The sequence below is a fragment of the Ailuropoda melanoleuca genome, chromosome 16, assembly GCF_002007445.2.
Source record: "Ailuropoda melanoleuca isolate Jingjing chromosome 16, ASM200744v2, whole genome shotgun sequence".
In the NCBI taxonomy this organism is placed as follows: domain Eukaryota; kingdom Metazoa; phylum Chordata; class Mammalia; order Carnivora; family Ursidae; genus Ailuropoda; species Ailuropoda melanoleuca.
The window spans coordinates 6,320,838-6,342,797 of record NC_048233.1 but is presented as its reverse complement, the minus strand read 5'-3'; the positions used below and the strand labels follow the sequence as shown (position 1 = coordinate 6,342,797).

The 21,960-nt window shown below is 48.3% G+C and overlaps 1 protein-coding gene across 2 annotated transcripts in view; it reads right to left on the bottom strand.

Annotated features, from left to right (window-relative positions):
- Positions 1-2,197: 2,197 nt before the first annotated feature.
- NTF3 (neurotrophin 3) overlaps positions 2,198-21,960 on the bottom strand; it is a 65,319-nt gene continuing 45,556 nt past the window's right edge. Inside the window, exons 1-2 of one of the 2 annotated variants that reach the window (XM_034646024.1) lie at positions 4,884-5,048; positions 2,198-3,275 (exon numbers count right to left, since the gene is read on the bottom strand). In XM_034646024.1, the coding sequence (XP_034501915.1) occupies positions 2,481-3,254 (774 nt within the window). In that variant the 5' untranslated portion in view covers positions 3,255-3,275; positions 4,884-5,048 and the 3' untranslated portion in view covers positions 2,198-2,480. Of the gene's footprint in view, positions 3,276-4,883; positions 5,049-21,960 lie in introns of those variants that run through there. The other variant, XM_002926828.4, reaches the window with a different exon arrangement.

The window sequence follows — 21,960 nt, the reverse complement described above, 5'->3', positions numbered from 1 at the left end:
AATTATGGAGCTATCACAATGGCAAGTATGTACACTTGATAGAAGCAGGGCTCCTATGAACCTTGAGGAAGGCTCTGCCCCGGGCCCGTAAGCCCGACGTGTTGACTTTCGCAGCACTTGAACGCCCTCTTATGCCAGTAAAGTTACTCACATGGAACCGGGTAAGGCTTTGTTGCTCTGCCACCCAGCATGGGGGAAGCAAAGCCATCCCCATGGCCTGAAGGCTGGAGTTCCTTTCCGGAAGGTCTTCATCTCATCCCCAGGCTCACTTTGTCACCAGAGCTGCACGCTGCCCAGAAGCACGCTGCTCCAGATTCGCTCTCCACGTGCCGGCAAACTCCTTTGCTGGGGCCCTGTTGTTTAGGAACAATGCCTTCCCAGGCGGGGGGGCTCTGTCTCCCAAGCCCATCTCCCCAGGCAGGCAGACCCTCCAGACAGGCCTTCTACCTACTTGGAATAGCAAGTCCAGAAGAGGACCATTAGTTTCAGTCTGAGAAGAGGGCTTGGATTCCACCATAAGACAGACGTTACTTTATCAGTGGGTTCATTGCGTTCTTGCTCACGAAGCAGGAACCACAAAAGGTTTCCATGCAGGCAACTATGCTTTCCATGTCCCTAGGACTGTAATGTTCATTCTGAAATGCAAAGTGATGCATAGAAGGGGGGCAGAGCAGGCCTAATGAAGAGGAAACAAGACCGTGGTCCTCATTCCAGGCACGGATTTAACTCTTAGCTCTGCTACCTGCTCGCTCAATGACCACGGGCCGGTTATATCCTCAGCACGTTTCCTTGCCTATAAACTGGAGGTGATAATGCCTACCTCAACGGACGTGTGACGAGGAAGGGTGGCCGTGTTTGCAAGTGCCCTGCAGAAGGTGGCACAAGGCCAATTCCTCATGTTCTGCCTTCGTATCTTAGACGTCCGGCATCGAGTGCAATATGATGGTGCTCTTAACCAAAGCCACTGAAATTTGCTGAGGCTGTTTCAAGAGGTTCATGTCACATAAAGAACGCATGCTTTATCGGGGGCATGGGCTGCTCTAGATAGAGAACACTCGGACCTTGAAAGCAGCACAACCCAGGGAAGGGCTGCAGAGCTGAACAGTGGGTACTCAGGCCTCTGACAAGATGGGAGATGAGAGCCCTTGGGCTTCAGTACCGGGGGGAATGGGGGGGAATGTCTGCTTCCCAGGGGCAAAGGGCTTGGGGGAGCCACTGTGTCTTCCTCAGGCCTGCTTCTGCAGGCGGGTGTGGCCATCACCACAGGGATCTCTCAGACTCAGTAGCACCTTCCTTCTGTTTGAGCTCTTACGTCTCAGAATGATAAACCCACCAAAAATGATACAGAGGTATATGATAGCTAAGAAAGGAGAGGAAGGGAAGGAAGAAGGAACTCTCTCGAATGCCTGCCCCATGCTAAGAAGTCCACAGTGGTTATTTAGTGGAGTCCTCCTGTTAGCCCTGTTGAGTTAGCAAGAATCCCAGGTGACTTTCTGACCCTAGGAACCCCAGGCTCTGGAGAGCCTTTAAAGCCTTGCCCCCAGTCACAAGGAAGGGAGGACCTGGGATTTTGAACCCAGATCTGACTCCAAAGTGTGAGCATTTTCCAATTTCTCATACAGCTCTAGGAGGGGCCCCTGGAGAAAGGGGGAGGCCATGCACCCAGAGGATCTCTAATGAGAAAGTTCTCTTCTGTCTATAGATTATTCATGATCTATTTCAGCTGGCTTCTGGGTAGCCATAAAATTATTCTGTTACAAAGAGTTTAAACATTTTTTCCTATATGCCTAAAAGGATGAAACCACTTACAGAAAGCAAAACAAAAACCGTAGCCAAAAAAAAAAAAAAAATCCAACCCTTAACCCCAAAGCCCCAAACAACAAATGTGCTGAAAAGAGACTTCCACAACTAACATTGCCAGGTTTGTTGTTATTGTTCCGGGACCATAACGTTGGAGCAAATCAGAGTTCTAATTGGAAAGAGTGACAGCAGAGAAGGGAGAGCAAGTCCCCGACAGTGAACTTGCTGGCCAGAATGAAGTGTGGCTCTCAAAGCTACCGTGTATCATTCCCGCGGACGTGCCAACAGTGCGTTTAATGAACCAATCAAACATGAAGTATACCAGAAGGGGGGGCATCACTGTGTCTACACACAACTCTGACAGCATCTGATTTTAACAAGTTTACTAAAACGACAGTCATGGCCTTGACAAATACTGAATGCAGAATACTGGTGTACATAGATTTTACAGGGCAGCTCCCAAGAGCCGGGTCACAAAATAAGGTTTAACAGATGGGAGAGGCCTGAGGGAAGGCAAGCACACGGATTTTATTGAGAAAAAAGCTTATATACTGTAGGGTTGCTGAAGTTTAATAAATAAAGGTCAACTTATAATATATAAAAACAATATAAACATTTATATGCTACATGCATATCATATAATTTAAAGTAATAATTTATATATGGGGAGAGATGCCAATTTATGTTCTTCCGATTTTTCTCGACAAGGCACACACACAGGAGGTGTCTATCCGTATCCATCGCCAGCCCACAAGTTTATTGTTTTCTGACGTCAATGCTCGGACGTAGGTTTGGGACGTTTTGCACTGAGAGTTCCAGTGTTTATCGTCAATCCCCCTGCAACCGTTTTTGACAGGCCTGGCTTCTTTACATCTTGTCTCATAAAAATATTGTTTGACGGGAGAGTTGCCGGTTTTGATCTCCCCCAGCACCGTGACCTGGTGTCCCCGAATGTCGATGGCCGATGACTTGTCGGTTACCCACAGACTCTCGCTGTCGCATACGGAGTACTCCCCTCGGTGACTCTTGTGCTCCGCGTACCTCTTCCTCCGCGACGTTCTGTTGGCCGCCACGGGGTTGCCCACGTAATCCTCCATGAGATACAAGGGAGGGGGCTCCAGGGGGGTGCTGTCACTCAGCAGGACCCGTGGCGAGTTGTAGCGTCTCTGTTGCCGCAGCAGGTCCGTGTCCATCGCAATCACGGGCTGGAATTCCGACTTGGCGGGCTCTACCTGCTCCGGCTTGCGGGGGGCCTCCGCTTTGGGCACGGTGCTCTGGTAGTTCTCCTTAACGTCCACCATCTGCTTGGAGAGCTTGTTTTTCAAAATATCTGCCTGGATCAGCTTAATAATCAGGGAATTTAGCGAGTCTTCAGGCAAACTCCTTTGATCCATGTTGTTACCTTGGATGCCACGGAGATACGCGAGAAATATCACATAAAACAAGATGGACATCACCTTGTTCACCTGTAAGATCTGAAAAGGAAACACAAGGGTTAATGGCAGGCTGTGGCAGCTGAATCCACATCATTCTGGGCTGAGTACCCTGTGAGAGCCAGCAAGAACACCCAGGCTCCTCTCTGATGTCCGGAGACCAGGGCTGTCAACTTCCTTCCTTGGGAAATACTGCCTCCATAGGAGTTCTTTGAATCTCTAAAGTACCTTTTTCTCCTGGAATTCCACCTGCTTCTCCCTCAATCATCTTTCCTCTAGCATGGTGGCTGCGTGCTGGGGAAAGAGCGGTGCGTGTGCACGCGCGTATGTGTGTCTTGTGCTCATGAATGACAGAGGGGGCAAAGTAATTTTTTTATTAAACTAAATAAACCAAAAACCTGAGTGGTAAGGTCTGGGGTATAGAAGAGTTAGGGCTGTCCCAGGACCTGGGCCCTCAAGAGCCTCCAGGACAGAGGGAGGACGAGGCTCGCACTTAGGACTTCCGCCTCTGCCCTCTTTCCTAGACAGAAAGTTAGGTCTGCATTTGAGGTCTGCTCTTATCTGCAGACTTCTGTTGTGTGTGGATGACATCCTGCCACTTCTTTAAATATCACTTGAGCCTGAGAAGACCATCGCCTGCTCCACCTTGGCAAATTATGAAGTCGTACCTGAAAATTATAAAGGCACATTTACATTCTTTTAGCAACAGGAGCAGACTTGCAATGGTCTTAAGGAACATAGCTCTACCGCCCTCCCCCCTACACCTTCTGCAGCATCTGGGTCCCTGGTAGGAATACCCTGAGGCTGGGGGTGGGTCAGCTGCCCGCACACTGCAGCATCAGAACGGCCCATCCCTGGCCAGGCAGTGTCTGGTGGAGCTGTTCTCCCGCCCTTGTAATGAACACGGGGGGTCAGGGGCTGCTCCCCACTCTGTGAGAGGGCCTGGCCGAGCTCTCCAACAGACATGCCTCACCAGGGCACCAAACTGCTTCCCAGAGACCCCCTCCCCACCAGAGCACTACCTGCAGAAGTTGGAGGCACAGCAACAAAACAGCTCAAGTGAATGGGCTGGACTTGCCGTGAACAGCGAGATTCCTTGTGGATTCTTTTTTCCCCCTTGTTTGGCCTTTTAATGTGACATTTCTAGTACACAATGTTTTTTGGGGGGGTTGCATTTTCATTTTGCTATCTCCTCATTTAAATTGTACTTGAACCCATCCACACTCTCCTTCTGTGGCCAGAACAGAACCTCGACACGCCGTTTCCGCTGGGTCCTTATGGAATTATAGGGCTGATCTCAAGACACCTTTCTGGCTCCTCTCTCCCTCACTAGAGCAAAGCCCAGCTTTTCTGAAGGTTGGCTCCGAAAGGAGACTCTTCAGGCGGGGAGGGCTGGCAGCAGGAGTGATCTCCACCTGCGCTCTGTGATCCACACCACCTGGTGAGGTAGCCAAACCTTAGTTACCATTGCTACCACCTCACTGGCCCCCTGGGGCTCACGGTTTCCTCTAAAAGGTTCTAAGCATGGAAAATAAGAGCCCTTCCCTTGGTTCACCTTTGGTATTTGCAGAGAGACTTTAGTAAATCCAGGGGGAAAACAGAAGGGAAATTAACAAGAGACACAGGAATCAGAGAAGCAGCACTGCTTACCAAGTACCCGTGTCTGAGCTTGCCCACGCTAACTCGCTCCTGGGATTTCCAGATGCAGTCTCTTTCCCCATCTTGTCTGAAGTACTGCTCTCTTGTCCCCAAAGGCCAGCAATGCTGCAGGCACTTTGCTCCAACTTCCTCCTCCTGGCTCTTGGCCCACCTCTTTGATAAGGGGATCATCTTCCTTCCATGGGAACCACTCTTGTGGACAACTGACTCCTTCAAGGTCAAAGCCAATTCTAGCTTTGCTGCCCACCCCTAGAGACCGCTCTAAGAATCTATTATCCTAAGACAGTGGTTCCCACAGGATAACTACTCTCCCTCCCACTCTGCATATAATTGACATTTCCTTCAGTGTTGCAGGCCCAACAATATGAACCTTGAACACAAAATGTATGGCATGCATGCAGCTAGAATTGCATGCCCTTTCTCCCCACTCCAAATGGAATACAGCTGCGGTAAAGCAATTTGGGACTAAGAGTCTATCAGAAAACAATTTATTAAATCCTCCCAAAGCCCAGCCACTGTAAGCTACACAGGGTAACTGATCAAGGATGGTCAGCGAGGGGAAGTCCCAGAGAGAATGAGAGTCGATGTACGGATTAGCTGGGTAATGACAAGGGTGCATGGACAAGAAGAAAGATGGATGGTGCCAGTGGACTGGGGATTCAAAAGGAAGCCCAGGGGGAGAAGAGCCATGTAAAGAGAGCATTGAATCCAGCTCCTTCATTATATAGATGACGAAAACCTAACTGCAGTTGAAGGAGGAAGAGAAAGGCACAGGGTAGAGGAGTCCTCTGCACTTTTGGTGCAGCGGCCTGGCCCCAGCCCATTTGCTCTTCCAAAACTGCCTGAACAAGCTTTAGGAGCCGTGTGCACATGCTTTTCCCTTCTGCTGGCACACTTTTCTCACCTCTCCTTTTGAAACTACACTCATTCTTCAGTGCCTGGTTGGAAAGCAAACTTTTCTACGTGGCCCCCCAAAAGCTGCAAGGCCCCCAAAAGCAGCAACCGCCACTTCCTTGGCATTCCTGTGGCAGGTTTTGGATTGGCTGTGGCAGCAGGTATGACAGGCCTCAGGGCTCTCCATGCTTTACTCACTAGATTCCCTCCTCTCCAAGGCCAGGAGCCCCTTCCTGCCTGTGCCTTGCCCCTGTGTCCACACCACTGTGAATACACGGTGGAGGTCGAGGTCTGGGTGCGGGGAGGCTGGGATAGAAGAGAGGGTGGCTGAAGGCAGAATGACTTAATTTGCAGGGCTTTGTGTGAAAATAATTTAGAGGCAGGGTGGTGGCAGGTGGGGTGACTGCATTTGAGACAAGACTGCGAGCCTCCCGGTGCATGCTCCATTGTCCCATCAGACCTCACTTACAAAACACATATTTGAAGATAAAATTAGGAATTTCAAAATGGCAACCACAGAACATTAAACCCTGAGTGTGGGGTCCCTTTCTTGAGTGCAGGGCCTTGGACGATGTTTACTGGCTGCACACCCATGAGGCCAGCCCTGGCTGCAGGAGCTAGGATGTTCCATTTTGGTGAAATTGTTTGAAGGTGAGAGCAGCCATCCATTTTGGTCGGGAGGGATGGGCAAAGCCCATTCAATGCTGCATGGGAGGGGATCACGTTCAGACCTATGGACAGGGGCCATAACTTCAGCTGCAGTCTGGCGGGGAGACCCTGGGGATGTGCCAGATGAAAAGGCTCTCATGACGACCTGACCTGCTTTCCTCCTCTGGGCAGTGGCAACTAAGGAATGTGGGAACTAAGGGCGCCTGGGTGGCTCAGTTGGTTAAGTGTCTGCCTTTGGCTCAGGTCATGATCCCAGGGTCTTGGGATCGAGCCCCACGTCGGGCTCCCTGCTCAGGAGGGAGTCTGTTTCTCCCTCTGTCCCTCACCCCATTCGTGCTCTCTTGCTCTTTCTCTCTCTCAAATAAATAAATAAATAATCTTAAAAAAAGAAAAAGAAATGTGGGAACTAAATGGGGCAGTGGGAGAAGTCAGGATTGTCAGGAAGGAACATCGTATCATGGATATGGCTCAGAATTGCCAGAGCATGCGGATTATAAAAAGCAGAATGGCTTGTAGTTGATTTTATTACTATTTTTAGCTTCTGCCTGGACAATACTGCACCTGGGCGGACTGCTCCTACCGGCCCAACTTGCTGTGCACTGCCTGTGGGACCCAAGGCATTGATTAGAACCCAGGTCTTCTGACTCTTTTAGACAACTCTGTCCCTCTCGGGTCCTATGCACAGAAACTCAACACAAAGAAATCAGGCCACCATGGGTCGGGGTGGGGGTGAGACACATACAAAAAATTAATAATATAAGAAAGTTTCCAAATGCCTCTTAGCATTGGTCCTATCTATTTCTGGAGCTGCACTGTTTCTTACCATCAAATCCAAAACCTTACCATGATGCTTGAGATAAGTTGTGGGAATAAATCATTTGCAGACTGGGAAGGGTTTCTAACCCACTTGTAAGGCTGCATTAAAACCCAGCAGGGGTGCCTGTGGCTGCCACCTTGATAATCTGCTTGTAGCTTTCTCATAATGAGCAAGTCCAAGAATGTTGCAACTAGACCTCTCCAAAACACAGATGTTTGAAGCTGAAAGGAACCTGTGTAAACCCCTCATTTTTACAAGTCAGGAAACTGAGGCCCGGGGTGGGGATGGAAGGAGTCGTCTAAGATTAGACTTCTCAGTAATGGCAGAGAGTGACAGAGGACGCCGGTTCTAAAGCTCAATAAATAAATGTGGCTTTGTACATAAGCAACATTATTGTGAGGGGTTCATAATGAAATCTATATGAGAGCTCTTAGCACAGTGTCTGGCATGTAGCGGCACCCTGGGAATGTTCACTGAACGTGGATTTGAGTTCTCTGAGGCAGCAGAGTCGCTGCACGCCCGTCCTCCACGCACACGTGCGAGGTACCTAGCAGCTGAATTCAGGAATTCCTTTTTCCGCATACAGCCCACAGCAATCTGTACCAACACAGAGCTTTCTCCCAAATGCCACTGCTAGCAAGTACTTGGATCTCAGACCAGCCACATGAGTTGTGAGAGAAGAAAAGATTATTGCAAATTGGAAGGACAGAGAAGAGGCAAATCTCAAAAGCAAACAAGTACGGGAAGCTGTGAAGTGGTTTCTGAATAAGCTGGGGCACGAAGGGCCTCAATCTGATCTCTGGCTCCCTCTGGTCCCCGGAGCCTGCATCTTCCACCCCATCTGCTGGGATGGGCTTTCCCCAGAAGACTAGCTCCCTGGAGTGGGGAGTGAAGAAAGGAAGGCAGTCCTGGCTTGACCCAAGCAAGGCACATCGGCGAAGTTTTCAATTTAGAAGGGCCTCTATGCTCCTTCTCTTTTGGTCACTGTTAACAGAGACCCCCACCCAGGCATCCTACTGTGTTATCATTGGCCTTAGGTCTTCTCTTGGCTGAGGGGCCATGCTTTCTTCATCTACACGTGCCTGCTGCCTAGCATGGGGCTGGTCCATTGCAGAGTCTCAATGTCTGCTTAGTGAATGAGTGCCTACCACCATCGAGACCTGCCCAAGACACTGCTCACTGGCCTGAGATCCTGTATGGGCTTCTGCCAAGCCTGGTCTGGAAGCCACTCAACTCTGCCCTCTTTTCCCAAAGAAAATACAAGGCCTGGCTCTGAAGTAGGCCATGGTCCCCAGGCTCTTCTTGGCTATAATTGGAAAAAGACCTGTTAAAGACCTCAGTAAAACCCCCTTCCTACACTCTCCCCAGTGCCCATTTCCCCTGCTCGGAGTTTTCCAAGATCCTGACCAACTAGCAGATGCTATTTTCCTCACTTAGAAATGCTTTCCCACATATGGTGTTTTCTCAGTCCCTGGAGCAACATTCCTACAAGGTTTCACCATCCCTCAAAATACTCAAAAGAGAGCAATTTCTGATTTCTCCTTTCTGGCTCAGTTTACAACACACACACACAGGGTTCTTGGGCAAAGCGGCTGAAATGGAAAAGAAAGCTGGGTGGAGACTGGGGTGGGACAGAACCTGAGCCACAGCCACCCGTGTCTGTCCTGTCACACACAAACACCTGGGGCGCTCTCCTTTGAGTTCCAATTTACCTCTCCATGACTAGCTTCCCAGTACATATGTCTCCTCCTGACCATGGACCTAGAGACCTTGCTTGCTGCCCACGTGTGGAGTGAAGGTTTAGCCTGGTTGGAGTAGGGGCATCAGGAACAAAAATGCAATGTGCCAGGGACCAACACACATTAGATCTTTAATCTTGGTAACAACTCCTGTGGGGTAGGTACTAACATTCCCCATTTCAGATGGGGAGACTGAGGCACAAGATGGTTAATAACCAGCTAACAAGCAGCTGAGCCAGGATTTGATCAGAGTCTGGCTCTGGAATTGATGCCCTTACGGATTACGCTATAGGGTTTGTCCGTCCCTGCTCTCGAACATTCCAGAGAGTTTATTTCCAGAGGAAGTTCAAGTTCCAAGGCTGGCACCAAGGCAGCTGCAGGTCGAGCACCTCCCCAAGAATCCTCAGCTCTGGGCAGAATTTCTAGGTGTTTGAGGCCACCACTCCTGTTTCCTCCTCCCCATATTCCCTGTGAAAGTGTTCACCATGGAAGTAAACAAACTCCTGTCCCCCTTAGGCCCGATGTCCTCCAAGGCTGGTCCCTCTGCGGTCACTCATCCCTGCAGAGGCCATGTGTTGTAGTGGACAGAGCACCAGACACACCATCTCAAGGCCTGGCATTGAAGCTAGTGCTGGAAATCAGGGTGACTTACAAATAAGGCATAGGGGCTGTGCTCTAGCTGTCCTCAGGGAGGAGGCGAGATCAAAGTGGACGCACTTTTTAATGTGCCAAGTTTTTAATATGCAAATTCAAGACATTTCGTTATTTCTGGTACAGCCACATCCTCTGGAGGCAAATGCATTTCTCTGGCTGGGTTAACAAGGACACTGTCCAGCTGTATCCAGAAGGGCCTAATTCTTTGGAGAATTCCTGCAGCTATGACATGGTCTCTGACTAATGTTAAGGGCTCAAAAGACTACATCCTGCCAGATAACCCTAATATCTTGTTCAGGGACTGGAAAGGGGGAGAGGTGGGAAAGCGACAGATTTAAAGTAGAATGACAAAAAGGAAAGGAATGTGGTGGAAATATTAAACTAAGGCCATATAGAAGACTGGCTAAGCTTGGACCCCATATCTTAATTGCAAAATTAATTCAAATTGTCTTTGTTCTGAACCCAGGTCCCGAGGCCTGAAAATAAGTCAGTGGGGCCATATGAAGATGTTCTGACCCATGACAAGGCTGGTTGCTGGGAGAGAGAGATCCTGGTGGAGCCTCCACTGGGGATTGGTCTGGTTTTGGTTAATCTCTTTATTAATGATCCGGAAGCAGGAGAGAGGAAAAAGTGGCAGATTAATTAAAATGCACAGATGACGCTCAAAGGGAAGGTGCTACAAACACCGGTGAGGACAGACCAATTATTCCCCAGCACCCGTGGGGGTTGGCAGCCTGGAAATAGCACGATGAGATTCAAACTGGAAACACGTAGGTTAACTCACTGGGGGCAAGATGAATCCAAAACCAACAAGGGAGGGAAATGCTTGTAAAGGGATGAAGGGAAGGAGCGACTTGGAATGGCTACAACGAGTAAATGAGAAATGAACTCACATGACTAGGGCTATGTGGGTTTCCACCGCCCCGTCTTCTTCCGCTGTAGCCCTACGGTCTTTCCTAAATCCCACTTCATTCACTCTGAGCACGCCTCTGGAGTGGTGGCAACTCTTAAGTTCCCTGTCTTATGAAGCACAAAAGTATATGTAAGCTGAGCTTCAGAGAGGGCAAGAAATAGAACCAAGACTGTAGAGCAAGTGGATGGCTGTCACCAAAAGGTTCCGACCAGCATGCTCTGCGTTCCCCCAAACCAGAAGGAATAGTGATCGGAGGAAGGAAGAGCCTCCTCTCTGTGCTTCACTTGGTGACACCTCATTTGAGAGCCCTGATCCTTGGGCAGAACCCGCATCAACACTGTCAAAACTGGTGAGAACAGAGGCAGGGAGATGGACTGCTCTCCTGTTCCTCTTGTTAAAATACTTAATTCCAGGTTCGGAAACTGTCTGACATAGACACCACTTGGCCAGAGATCTGGGATAGGACAAGGTCCTCCACTTTCAGGGGCTGCTGGCTTACAGGGGAAACAAGGCACACAGTCAACAGGGAAGGCCTATTCTAGAACAAAATGAAACAAAAGAGAGAACCTCAAAAGGTTTCCTTGCCCCCCTCAGAAAGGAATTTCTGAAACTGGTCCCTCTTGGAAGCCAGAAAATGAGAGAGACAGATTCCAGAATGAACAAGGAGCCCATATCCAAAAAGCAAGCTCGATGCCCTGAGATGGAAGTTGAAAGCTGTGAGTTTGCTTTGCACAGCTGTTGGAAGAGGAATTTTACATTGTTCAAAGCATACCCTCCCCTCTGGCCCCAAGGCAGTGAAAGACGGAAGGTATGGCATATGTCAAAACAATGTGCCTCAGCTCCAAGAGCAAGGTAGTTCAGTTATTACCCAGGCTACGGAAGCCTCCGGCACGGCTCTGTCTTGGCAAAGAGATCTGAAAGGAGCTTGGTATGCCAACACAAGCCCCAGGAAATCCAGATTTACTTTATCCTTTGCATACTACATACTCTCATTTCATGGCCAGAGGGTGGACAAGGAAGGATCTGCAGAGAAAATTGGAGTCAATCCAGCTATTGGCCATAATGGCATGTATTTATACATTTAGTTTTCTTTGTTCTGGGCACTAACATTCATCCACCACTGTGTATAAAAGTGTGCACGCATGGGCTTGTGTGTGTGTGCACATGGGCACCAATGCACATGGGCGTGAATTGTGTGTTCCTGCACACATGCACCAGTACACACACACACACACACACACACACACACACACACACACTGCAGCCCCCAAGATGAGGATGTGTTACAGCCAGGCTCTTTCTAAATTATTGTGTCATTTAATATCTTAAGACATTTTGATTTTGGTTTCGTCTTCTGCATCAGGGGAAACCCCGTTTTCCAAGTGTGAAAACACACAAGAGAAGGTTGCTTCAGTTATACAGACAGTTGGGGGTACAGCTGGCATTAAACTCTTAGCATCAGAGAATAACTGTCCAAGTCAACCTTCTGTTTTAGATTTGTGCCTCATGTTGGAGTTGGGTTTATGTGTCAGGCATCTGCATTACCTGCAAAGTGCTGCACAGCTGTAGGTTAGTATTATCACAAGGTAGGGGCTGCTGAGTAATTGATCTTTAATAAATAAAATAAATGATGATGATGATGATAAATTATTTATCTTGTCCACCCAGCCAAGAATGGGTCTCAAAATGGCAGAAAAAGAAGTTGGCTTCATCTTTAGAGCTGGAAGCTAAGGGAAATCCCGAAGTACAACTTCCATTCACACTCTGGATGCCTCTCCAAACCAAGACCGCAGCTGACTTGGCAACGCCCAAACCTTTGTGCATCAACCAGAGCAGTGGCAGCGAGAATGGGATCAACCCAAACCATAATGGTTTGGCCCCAGGAGAACTTGGCTGCAGTGTGGTCAGATGGCAGTCTTTCTCCTCCAGCCTCGGCGATCGGGCCCGTGTCAAATAGAGCCTCTGTCTCCCCCTCCGATTCCCCGCTGGCCCTGCAGCCAACCTCCTTCCATGAAGATGAGAGATTGGCAAATGGTCCAGGGCTGTCTTTAGTCTGGATCCCCTCTCCAAGAAACTGTGAGGTCTGAAGACTCCCAGTGCCATGGTTACCTCCTACTCTTCTGGGGGTCTCTCCCCTCTGCTCACCCTGGCTGCCATCATTCACCTGAACACTCTGACAGACCAGGAAACTGAGGCAGGAGAGACGTCTACATGATTTCTTGAGCCTCTTCTCGCCCACTTGTAAAGTGATGCTGGGATGTGCACACAGGAAGAAAATCAATCTTTCACCCAAACTGGAGTGTGCAGTAGGCACTTCGTAAACATTATGACTCCAATCCCAAACAGTCTACGGCTCTCTTTCTGGGCAGCTGGGCGAGACTGAAAACCAACTCAGAGCTTGTCCTCTGAAAGCAATTTTGGCACCAACACTCTGAACCCAAAGCTGTCTTTAATCACAGACACAGTCATAATAATCGCTTGTAATAACAGCTAACATTCACTGAGCCGCGCCATATGCTAGGGACTTTGTGGGACACTTTACATGGATTATCTCAATTAATCCTCATAGATACGATTATTATCCCCACTTTTCAGTTGAGGAAACTGAGGTTCAGAGGGATTAAGGCATGTTGTCTGAGATCACACATGAACTGAGAGGCAGAGCCAGGATGTCAACCCCTCTCTGGGTGACCCCATGGGCCTTACTTATAGCCAATACTGCCTAACACCTCCCAGTTCATTCCAGAGAGTCTGAGGCACCTGCCACTTGCTTGCAGTGAATTAGGCAGTGAGAGCTATGCTGGTATATTAGTGCTTCTTTCCTTTTTAGAGAAAGGGACATCCAGAACAGGGTCTCTGAAATGTGAAGAGTCTGTTTCACAGTCTAAGCTTGGTGTCACCAATTCACAGTGGCTGAAAAATATACCAATGCCACTTAGGGCTATCAGGCTCATTTATATACCCCCTGGCTTCCCAATACGTAAAGCACTTCTTTCCTCCCTCAGGATGGGGGTGAAGAAGATGGTGGTGAAGAAGACCAAGAACCCAGGGATTCTTTTTAAAAATTGCTGGATATTTTGAAGGTGAGATAGATTTCTGATTCTTTGGTTTTCTTTGTAGCGTATTTGCAGTTGGCAAGGAGAAAAAAACAATGTGGACTCCTGGCACATTTCCTGCTCTGATTTATGAATAAAGCCCAACTTGGCCGCTGATGAGCTTTGTGGCAAAGGGAGAATCATTGCTCGTCTTAGGGTCTCAATTCCTGATGATATTTCTCCACGGGTGCTGCTGGTCTTTGAGCAGGGTAGTTCATTGCTCAGTCTTGTCCCCTCCCCCCGACGAAGCTCTGGCCCCCATCTACTGAATGCTAGTCTTGTCCCCCCAATCACGGTGACAATGGGAAAAATGCACTCACACTTTCTGAATGCCATCTCATCTGGGGAGGCTTTATCCCTCCTGGTTAGGAATCACATGAAACGTTGGTGGACTAAAGCAGTGGCTCTTAACCATTTTTGGATCACTGACCTTTCCAGAATGTGATAGAAGCTAAAGCATCTTTCCCCTAAAAAGCATACATGTGCACATCAAAGAACAACTATTCAGAAAACTTTCGAGGCCGTGCAGACTCCCTGAAATTTAACCCAGAGGCCCACAGATCCTAGGTGAAGAATTCTCGAACTAAAGAACATTTTTTTTCATTTATTCATTTTTTGTTTATTTATTCATTTGAGAGATGAGTAGGGGGAGGGTCAGAGGGAGGGTTCCTCAAGTAGACTCCCGCTGATTGCGGAGCCCAATGCAGGGCTTGATCTCAAGACCCGGGAGATCATGACCTGAGCCCAAAGCAAGAGTCATATGCTTTAACTGACTGAGCTACCCAGGCACCCCTCAAACTGGAGAATTTTAAAGGTTCTTTCTAGCTGGAATACTCTATTTTTCTATTACCCTCTGCCAAACCTGAGCCATTTCTTCGCCAGACCAAATGATCCTCATTACTGGTCTCGTTTTCTGGTCCTCCCCATTCCTCTGTGTCATGTGGAGCAAGACACCAACATCCTAACCCACTCAGATTCTTGTAGCATGGGAAGGTTATGGCAGGAAAGTGACCTGCCCCAAATGAAACAGCACATTAGGAGAAGAGCCAGAAATAGAAGCCAGCTCTCCAGAGGACCAGCCCTGTGCTGCTCATTTGGAACCAATGTGGGACACTATATTTAAGAACACCAGGAGGGAAACCTGTCCACAAGGCTCATTGCCTGCAGGGTTTCCTCGAGCAGACAGAGGGGGGTCCCACGTGAGCCTGACCAACATGGCACCTTCAACACTACAGTGTGAGAGGGCTAAAGAGCTCATAGCCTGACCCAGCCAGAGAGGTAGCCCACAGAAGAAGTATCCTTCCCTTCCTCTTCCTTCCACAAATATCTGTGTTGCCTCAGCACCATCCCTCACATGATCTCCACATTCCTCAAGGGCTTTGGGATTTTGTGCATTTTCCTTTCCATGTCTGACCATGCCATCACGCTGGATGGTCTCGGGTCCACCCTGATGGCTTTCCATCCCTTTGGTCTCCCTGTTCCTCAACGCCCCCAAGACCATTATGTTGGAAAACCTCATTGTTTCTGAAGAGCTTCTCTGCATTCCAACCAATTGTCTTTATGATTCTAGGGATGCCAAGGATGGAGTGTGGCTGTACATGCTCTTGGAGGAAAAGCCAGTCACATGTGGAACCCTGGAAGCTTGAGAGAGCTTTAAGTATAGAGCCTCTCTTGATATATCAGGTATCAAAAATGGGTTAATCTACAAGAGGGTCTAGCCAGAAAATACACTGGGGCCAGATATCACACACAAGCATGTTGCTAGTTTAAAAACAGCTGCTCATTTCTGACCTTCCTGTCTAGAGGTGCTGTCTACATGCCCTCCTCTTGTATGGGGGTAGCCTGTGGCTGCTGTTTGACCAGGAAGTCATGCTATAAGTCATGCTAGATGACTTCCAAGGCTAGGCCCAAAGAGGCCTTCCTCTTCCATCTGTTGTTGGAACCCCGAGCTATCGCGTGAGTCACCTGACAGTCCCAAGGCCTGCATGTTGGAGAGGCTCCCCTTGATGGTCTTCTAGCTGGTCCTGCCAAGGAACTAGTCTTGTAAGTAAAACTGGCCTAAATAATCCAGACCAGCCCATCTGCCAACTGAATACCACCAAGTAACCTCTGTTAAGGTGACATGGCACAGAAAAATCACCCGGCCCAGCAGCCCCCAAATTCCCGACCCACAAAATCTTGAGAAATGTGAAAATGGTTGCATTTTATGCCACTAAGTTTGGGGTGGTTTGCTACATAGTGAAAATAAGCAAACACCCAGAGCTGGAAAAACTATACAAATTAAATGTGTCATTTGTTAGTTTTGATGATGACATTTCATGAAATCTGCCCAGAAGCGTCTGAGTAAATTCCTGGAGGATAGATCTAAAATGGACCTCTAGGACCACTGCCAGTGCACTGCCGATGACTTGAGGCTGGAACTGTGAGAGGAGGGGTCCCCTGGAGCTGCCAATCACCTGAGGGTGTGCTCCAGCCGGGGTGCTGCAGTCCTGATGGGCCTGACTGCAAAGAGGTGAAGCGGGGGTGTGAAGACACCCTCTGCTCTTTGAGGTTTCAGGGTGTGTGTGCGCCAGCACGTGTGCCTGTGTATGGAGAGAGAGAAGGAGAGAGAGAGGGAGGGAGACACAGAGAGGTTTTCCTGAACAGGGGGTTTCAGTTGAGCCAAAGGCCCCCAGACTAGTGTACTTTTTCCTGGCTAGGGAAAAACGGGGGGACTGGGAGTGAATGTCCCCTCCAAAGCCACCACCACTGTAGGCCCAGAGGCTGGGTGCACTTCGATCCATGTTAGAAACCGCTCCGCCCTGACATTATCCCCCCAGATATCCACGCGCTAGCTCACATTTCCTTCCCAACCACCAGAGAAATATCAAGCTGGTGCTGCAGATAGGCAGGTAGCCAGAGATCAGGGACCGGAGGAAAGCCCGGGGGCAGGAGCACTCAGGTTCACAAAGAGTTTCTGGCAATGCTGCAGAGGCCCACAAAACAGGCCATGAGCGTATAGGCCGCCTGTGGCTCGTTCTAAGAGTGGGTGGGGGCAGTGCCAGCAGCCCTTGGTCTTCGGAGGTGGGAGGAGCGGGAATTCCAACCAATGCATGTGCTGTTGGGAAACAGGCCAGGTAGTGCGTGTGTGTGTCCATGTGTGTGAGTATGCCTGGGTATATGTATCTGTGAGTGTGTGTATATGTGTGAGTCTGTGTATGAATATCTGTGTGTGTTGTGTGCATCTGCCTTGAGTGTGTAATGTGTATGTATGTGTTTGTGTGTGTGGTGTGTCTAAGTGCACGTGTCTGTGTGAACATCTGTGTGTGTGCGCGCACATGTGGTGTGTCTATGTGTCTGTATGAATATCTGGGTGTGGTGTGTATGTCCGTATGACTGCATGCGAGTGTATGGTATGTGTGTGTGTTTGTGAATATTTGTGTGAGCGTGTGCGTGTGTGGTGTGTTCGCATGTGATTGTGTAGAGTGTGTGACTCTGTGTGTGTGTGTGCAGTATGCTGGGAGAGGGATGCTGACAAGGGGAGAAAACCCAAGCGTTAAGGGGACTCCAAATATGGGGGGCCCCTCCCAGCTTGTAGTCACTGTGAAACCTTGGACAAGCCTTTTTTCCTGCACCTTCCAGGCATCAGTTTGCTCTTCTAGAGTGAGGGGATCAGAATGAATCATCCTCAGATCATTCCAGTGCTATCAGAGTGCCCCCCACAGGGGGTCTAAGGCAAGACTCTGGGTTGACGCTCTTTTTCTGGCCCCCTTGGACACAGAGGATTGAGAGATGGCTCTGGGGGACTTCCTTAAGCCCTCCCCCGCTCCCACCACACACACACCACACAGGCTCTGCTTGTCTAAAGAGTAAGGCACATGGCTCCAGTGGCCTTCTTGGGTCCCTGTGAATTGGAAACGTGTAAGGACAGGCAGGGGAGAAGCCCAGGAGATAGAAAGAGAAACTCTGGGTCAGGTTTGCATTTCTCATTATTTCTCCAACCCTTCTCAAATTCCTTTTGTTTAGAAACCTCCTTGAGTTTCTGAAGGCTTCCCCCTCCCCCATCCCACCCCTGAAAAACTCTAGGAGCTCCTCCAGCCTGTAACCCTTCCCGATAACACGTTCCATATGTCGGTCACTCTCTGCATGAAACGTTTGCACTCACTTTTCTGGTCACATCATCCGTGGGCTCCCCACACTGCCTCTCCCTAGAACAGCCCATCCAGCCCCTCTCAGGCCCTCTATTCAAGCAGCGTGGGTTTGGGTCAGGCTGAAGAGCTCTGTGCTTCCTGTCCCAGGGCAATTCCCACTTAGGATTCTTGCAGGTTTGCCTCCCGAGTGCCTCTGCCCCAGCCCATCACGCCCGCCGCTACCACCAGCTGCAGGGAGACCCTCCTTTAGGCACTGGGGCTAATTAAGCAGTGATCTGACTGAGCTTGCCACATTATTTGCTTAAGAGCATGCTTTTATAGCAAGGCAACACAGCATTCTATTGTCTCCCTTTTCCAGCCCGGCTCCCCTCTCCTCCCGTGGCTAGCCACCATGGTAAATAAAGGCTGAAGAGAGTTTTCCAACATAACTTCCACTACTCCTCATGGGGATACAAACAGACCTTCCATCCCTCCTCACCCACCCCTACCCCATGTGCCCCCCACCCCACCCCTTGTGACTTTCTGATGCATCTTTGGATGACTGGGCTTGACTCTTGAAAAATACAATGTGTGGCTTCACACTAGTTTTTGTGCGTTTCCCAAAAGACCGAAGGTGGGTTTCCACAGCTCTGGAGGGGTTGCGTTAGAAGGGCTGAAGACCTCAAATTGGTCAAGGGAACCTGAGGACTGTGTGTAGCCCCTCTTCCTCAAAAGTATAATTGTATTTAATGGCTTCATCCCTACAGGTGCTAATGGAGAGGAAGTAGGGTACCTTGAGATAGGCAGTGAGGCAGCCCCTTAACCTAGTAAGTGCAGCCAGGGGCAATTGGAGAAAACACGAGGTCCCAGGGGCTAGATCGAGGGCTCAGGGCCTTCCAGAACAGACACATGGGTCTCAGGCAGAGAAACACATTTGGGCACATGGCAGAACGATCCACTCTCTTATAGGAAGGAAGGGTGATACATCGAGCACCTGCTATGTGCCAAGGACTGCAGCTTAAAGCATATATTCTACTGTCTTTAGGTTTTTTGGTCTAGATGGAGTTAGGGAAATTAAAAGAGGGTATTTCTAAGGGCGCCTGGGTGACTTAGTCTGTTAAGTGTCTGCCTTTGGCTCAGGTCATGATCCCAGGGTCCTGGGATGGGCTCCCTGCTCAGCCGGGAGTCTGCTTCTCCCTCTCCCTCTCCCTCTGCCCCTGCCCTCCCCAACTTGTGTTCTCTTTCTTTCTCATCTGCTCTCTCTCAAATAAATAAATAAAATCTTAAAAAAAATAAAAAAGTATTTCTATTTTAAAGCTGAAAAATTTAGGGCATAGAGGTGGTTGGTGAGTGATAGGCTCAAAGTTGTCATAGCTAGAGGTAAATTCAGACCAGAATCCCTGCTCCCTGACACCTGGTCCTACACTCTTCCTAAAAGACAGCCCTCTTTACTGTCAAAGTCCTAAAGAGTCCAGAGGGCAGACCACACGCCTATGATCCCCCAGGGAGCCGAGCTCCTTCAGCTGTCTGTGAACTCTGGGGGAGCCCCTGTAGTGCAAAATGCACACCGTACTTTTCTTTAGGTTCACCAGATCTTTGATGTGCCAGCTTATTCTAAGTGTGTCATTTCTGAAGCCGGGCTCCCTCTGGCTGCAAGAGTGTCCCCCTGTCCAGGTAGATGGATGGGGCCTGCCACTGGCCCACGTTCTGCCCCTACTTCTTTATAAGCCACCCCTACTCCCACCCTCACCAAACCTGCCTCCTTTCAGTGTAAAGATTTACTGTATTCCGGAGATCAAACAATAGGTTGAACAAAAGTGCGTGTTAAAAACAATCTTTCTCCACAATACCTGCATTAAGAAAATGACAACAATAATGAAGGAAAACATGTCTGACGATGGGTTTGGATGATGCATGGTGGCTAATGAGACAGCTGAACTAATGTAATTGGGGGATCCGACTTCAGAAGCTACAATTATGCTTGATGGGCTTGGCAAGGCATGCTGCAATTTGGTGCTAATGAATGGATTAATCCGGAGGAGAAGCTGGAACCCAAGAATGTGCAGGAATGTGTCCTGATGCTGTGCTGGGCATGCTCTGGTGGGGTGAACAAGGACCTGACGGATGGAGGTGGAAAAGGTTGTTGGCTCATTGTAGGGCCGTCATTTCTGGCCAACCAACTAGCTTTTCCTCCACTGGACCAACTCACAAAGCACTAGAGCCATCTATTTCAGGGAGATCTATTTCACCTTACTAGAAAGCATGTGGTTGTGTTTCCAGGCATGCAGTCTAAATGACCAGATTAACTGGATTTAATAGAGCCAGTTGCAAAAAAAAGTTCCTTCCAGACCCGAGGCTCTGTGATTCTCTGTTGATGTTGTGAAGGAAAAACCTCCACCACAGGGAAGCCGGTAGGGCCACAGAGATGTGTGGGAGCAGTGAGTGACTTCCACCCCAGCATGGATGAGTCATGTGGCTGGAGGGAGGGGATCACTGCAGACTATGGTCAAACAGAAGGGTCTGGAAATACACTGGCATTGATTCAGAATGTGGAACTTTTGATCCTATAACATGATACATTTTAATTCCCCTTGGTGATGTTAATAATGTAGTTGGCTAATGCCACACTAACAGAATTTATGAAGCGCCACTCATCAGGAAAAGGAAGAAGTAATGACCTCAGTTTGTACTCTACTCATGCTTCTGAAAAGGTTGTGTACAAAACAAAGTTTTGTGAACTGAATTATATTTTAAAGAATACTAGCAGGCCTTACAACAAAAAATCTGATTGTGGATTCCAATGGAAAGCAGTAAAAAAATCATTCTTCGATTAAAAAATATTATATATTAGATTAGTTTTAGATGAAAGCAAAATGGAGAGCAACTATGCTATAAATACATTACAATTCCACAGTGAACACATATGCTTTGAGATTCAATTCTTCACCAAGGCAATCAGACTTATTTATCCTTTGATGAGTTCTTCAACTATCTGGGTGCCCTGTGAACGTGCATTATTCCCTATGGCTTATTCTCCAGGAAACTAGAAATCCAGAAGAAGAAAAGAGGCAGGAGAACTTCCTGCTGCAAATTCCCATTTGTTCCACTCCTGGTCTTAAACCATGTCAGCCTGAGTTCCCATAGTAAACCACACTTCAGTCTTCTCTCAGGTCCCAATAAGGAAAGAAACAGAAGGAAAAGAGGGCAAGCAGAAACCATACACTCTACTTAGTGAAGGTTCAAGAATAATTAGAAGGTCAATAATGATGATAGCTAACCTTACTGAGCATGACTCCATGCCAGGGACTATGGCTAGGAACTCTACAGTCATGACTGATTTAATTCTACAGTAACCCTCCCTGGAAGGTCCCCCAGTTTATAGTCTCTTATCTGAAGCCCTGTATATTACCTAATACTCTCAATGGGCCTGGGGCTGTAGGCCACGATGAAATGACCTAATATGTCTGCTGCAAAATTATCAACGCTCACTGAAGGGAGGGAGATTGTGTCGATTCAGGTCATATTTTGTAGCCAAACGGATCTGCTGTAACCTCAAGAAATGATGCCATTTTTTTTAGTTTTGGGGTTTTTGGAATGATAAAGATGAAACTGGGGTCATTTATAGTCCCCCCACGTTCATAAATGAAGAAACCACACCCAAGAGAAAGTAGCTCGCCTGAGATGACACCATGGCCATCCCACACAACTAAGTAGGTAGTGAAGATTGGTAGCAGAGCTGGGATTCAAACCCAGGCGTCTCTGACACCAAAATCCATGTTCTCAGATACCAGGCCAGGCTGGTGGTGTTCCTCGGGTGAGTCTTGAAGGAATTAAAACCCCCTACAATGGTTTTTTGAGAAGACAAATTTAAACTGTGATTGCATACACCCTTTCTTATGTTTAAAGAATTTTTTCCTTAAATAAATTTCTCTAGAGAGAGTCTTTTTCTTTATAAAATAAGAGCATATTGAAGAATATTCTAAAAATGTGCAAGTATATAAAGAAATCTATCAGCTCCCACAAGTATCATTATGGAATATTTGTGTCCAGCCTTTTTTAAACACATGCAAACTTTTTCTCTGCATTCCATAGTTGAGAATGTTTAATATACAGCATTCTGTGACATTCTTACTTAATCTTATAATTGAAGCATTCTCCCATCACGTTAAAATTCTCGC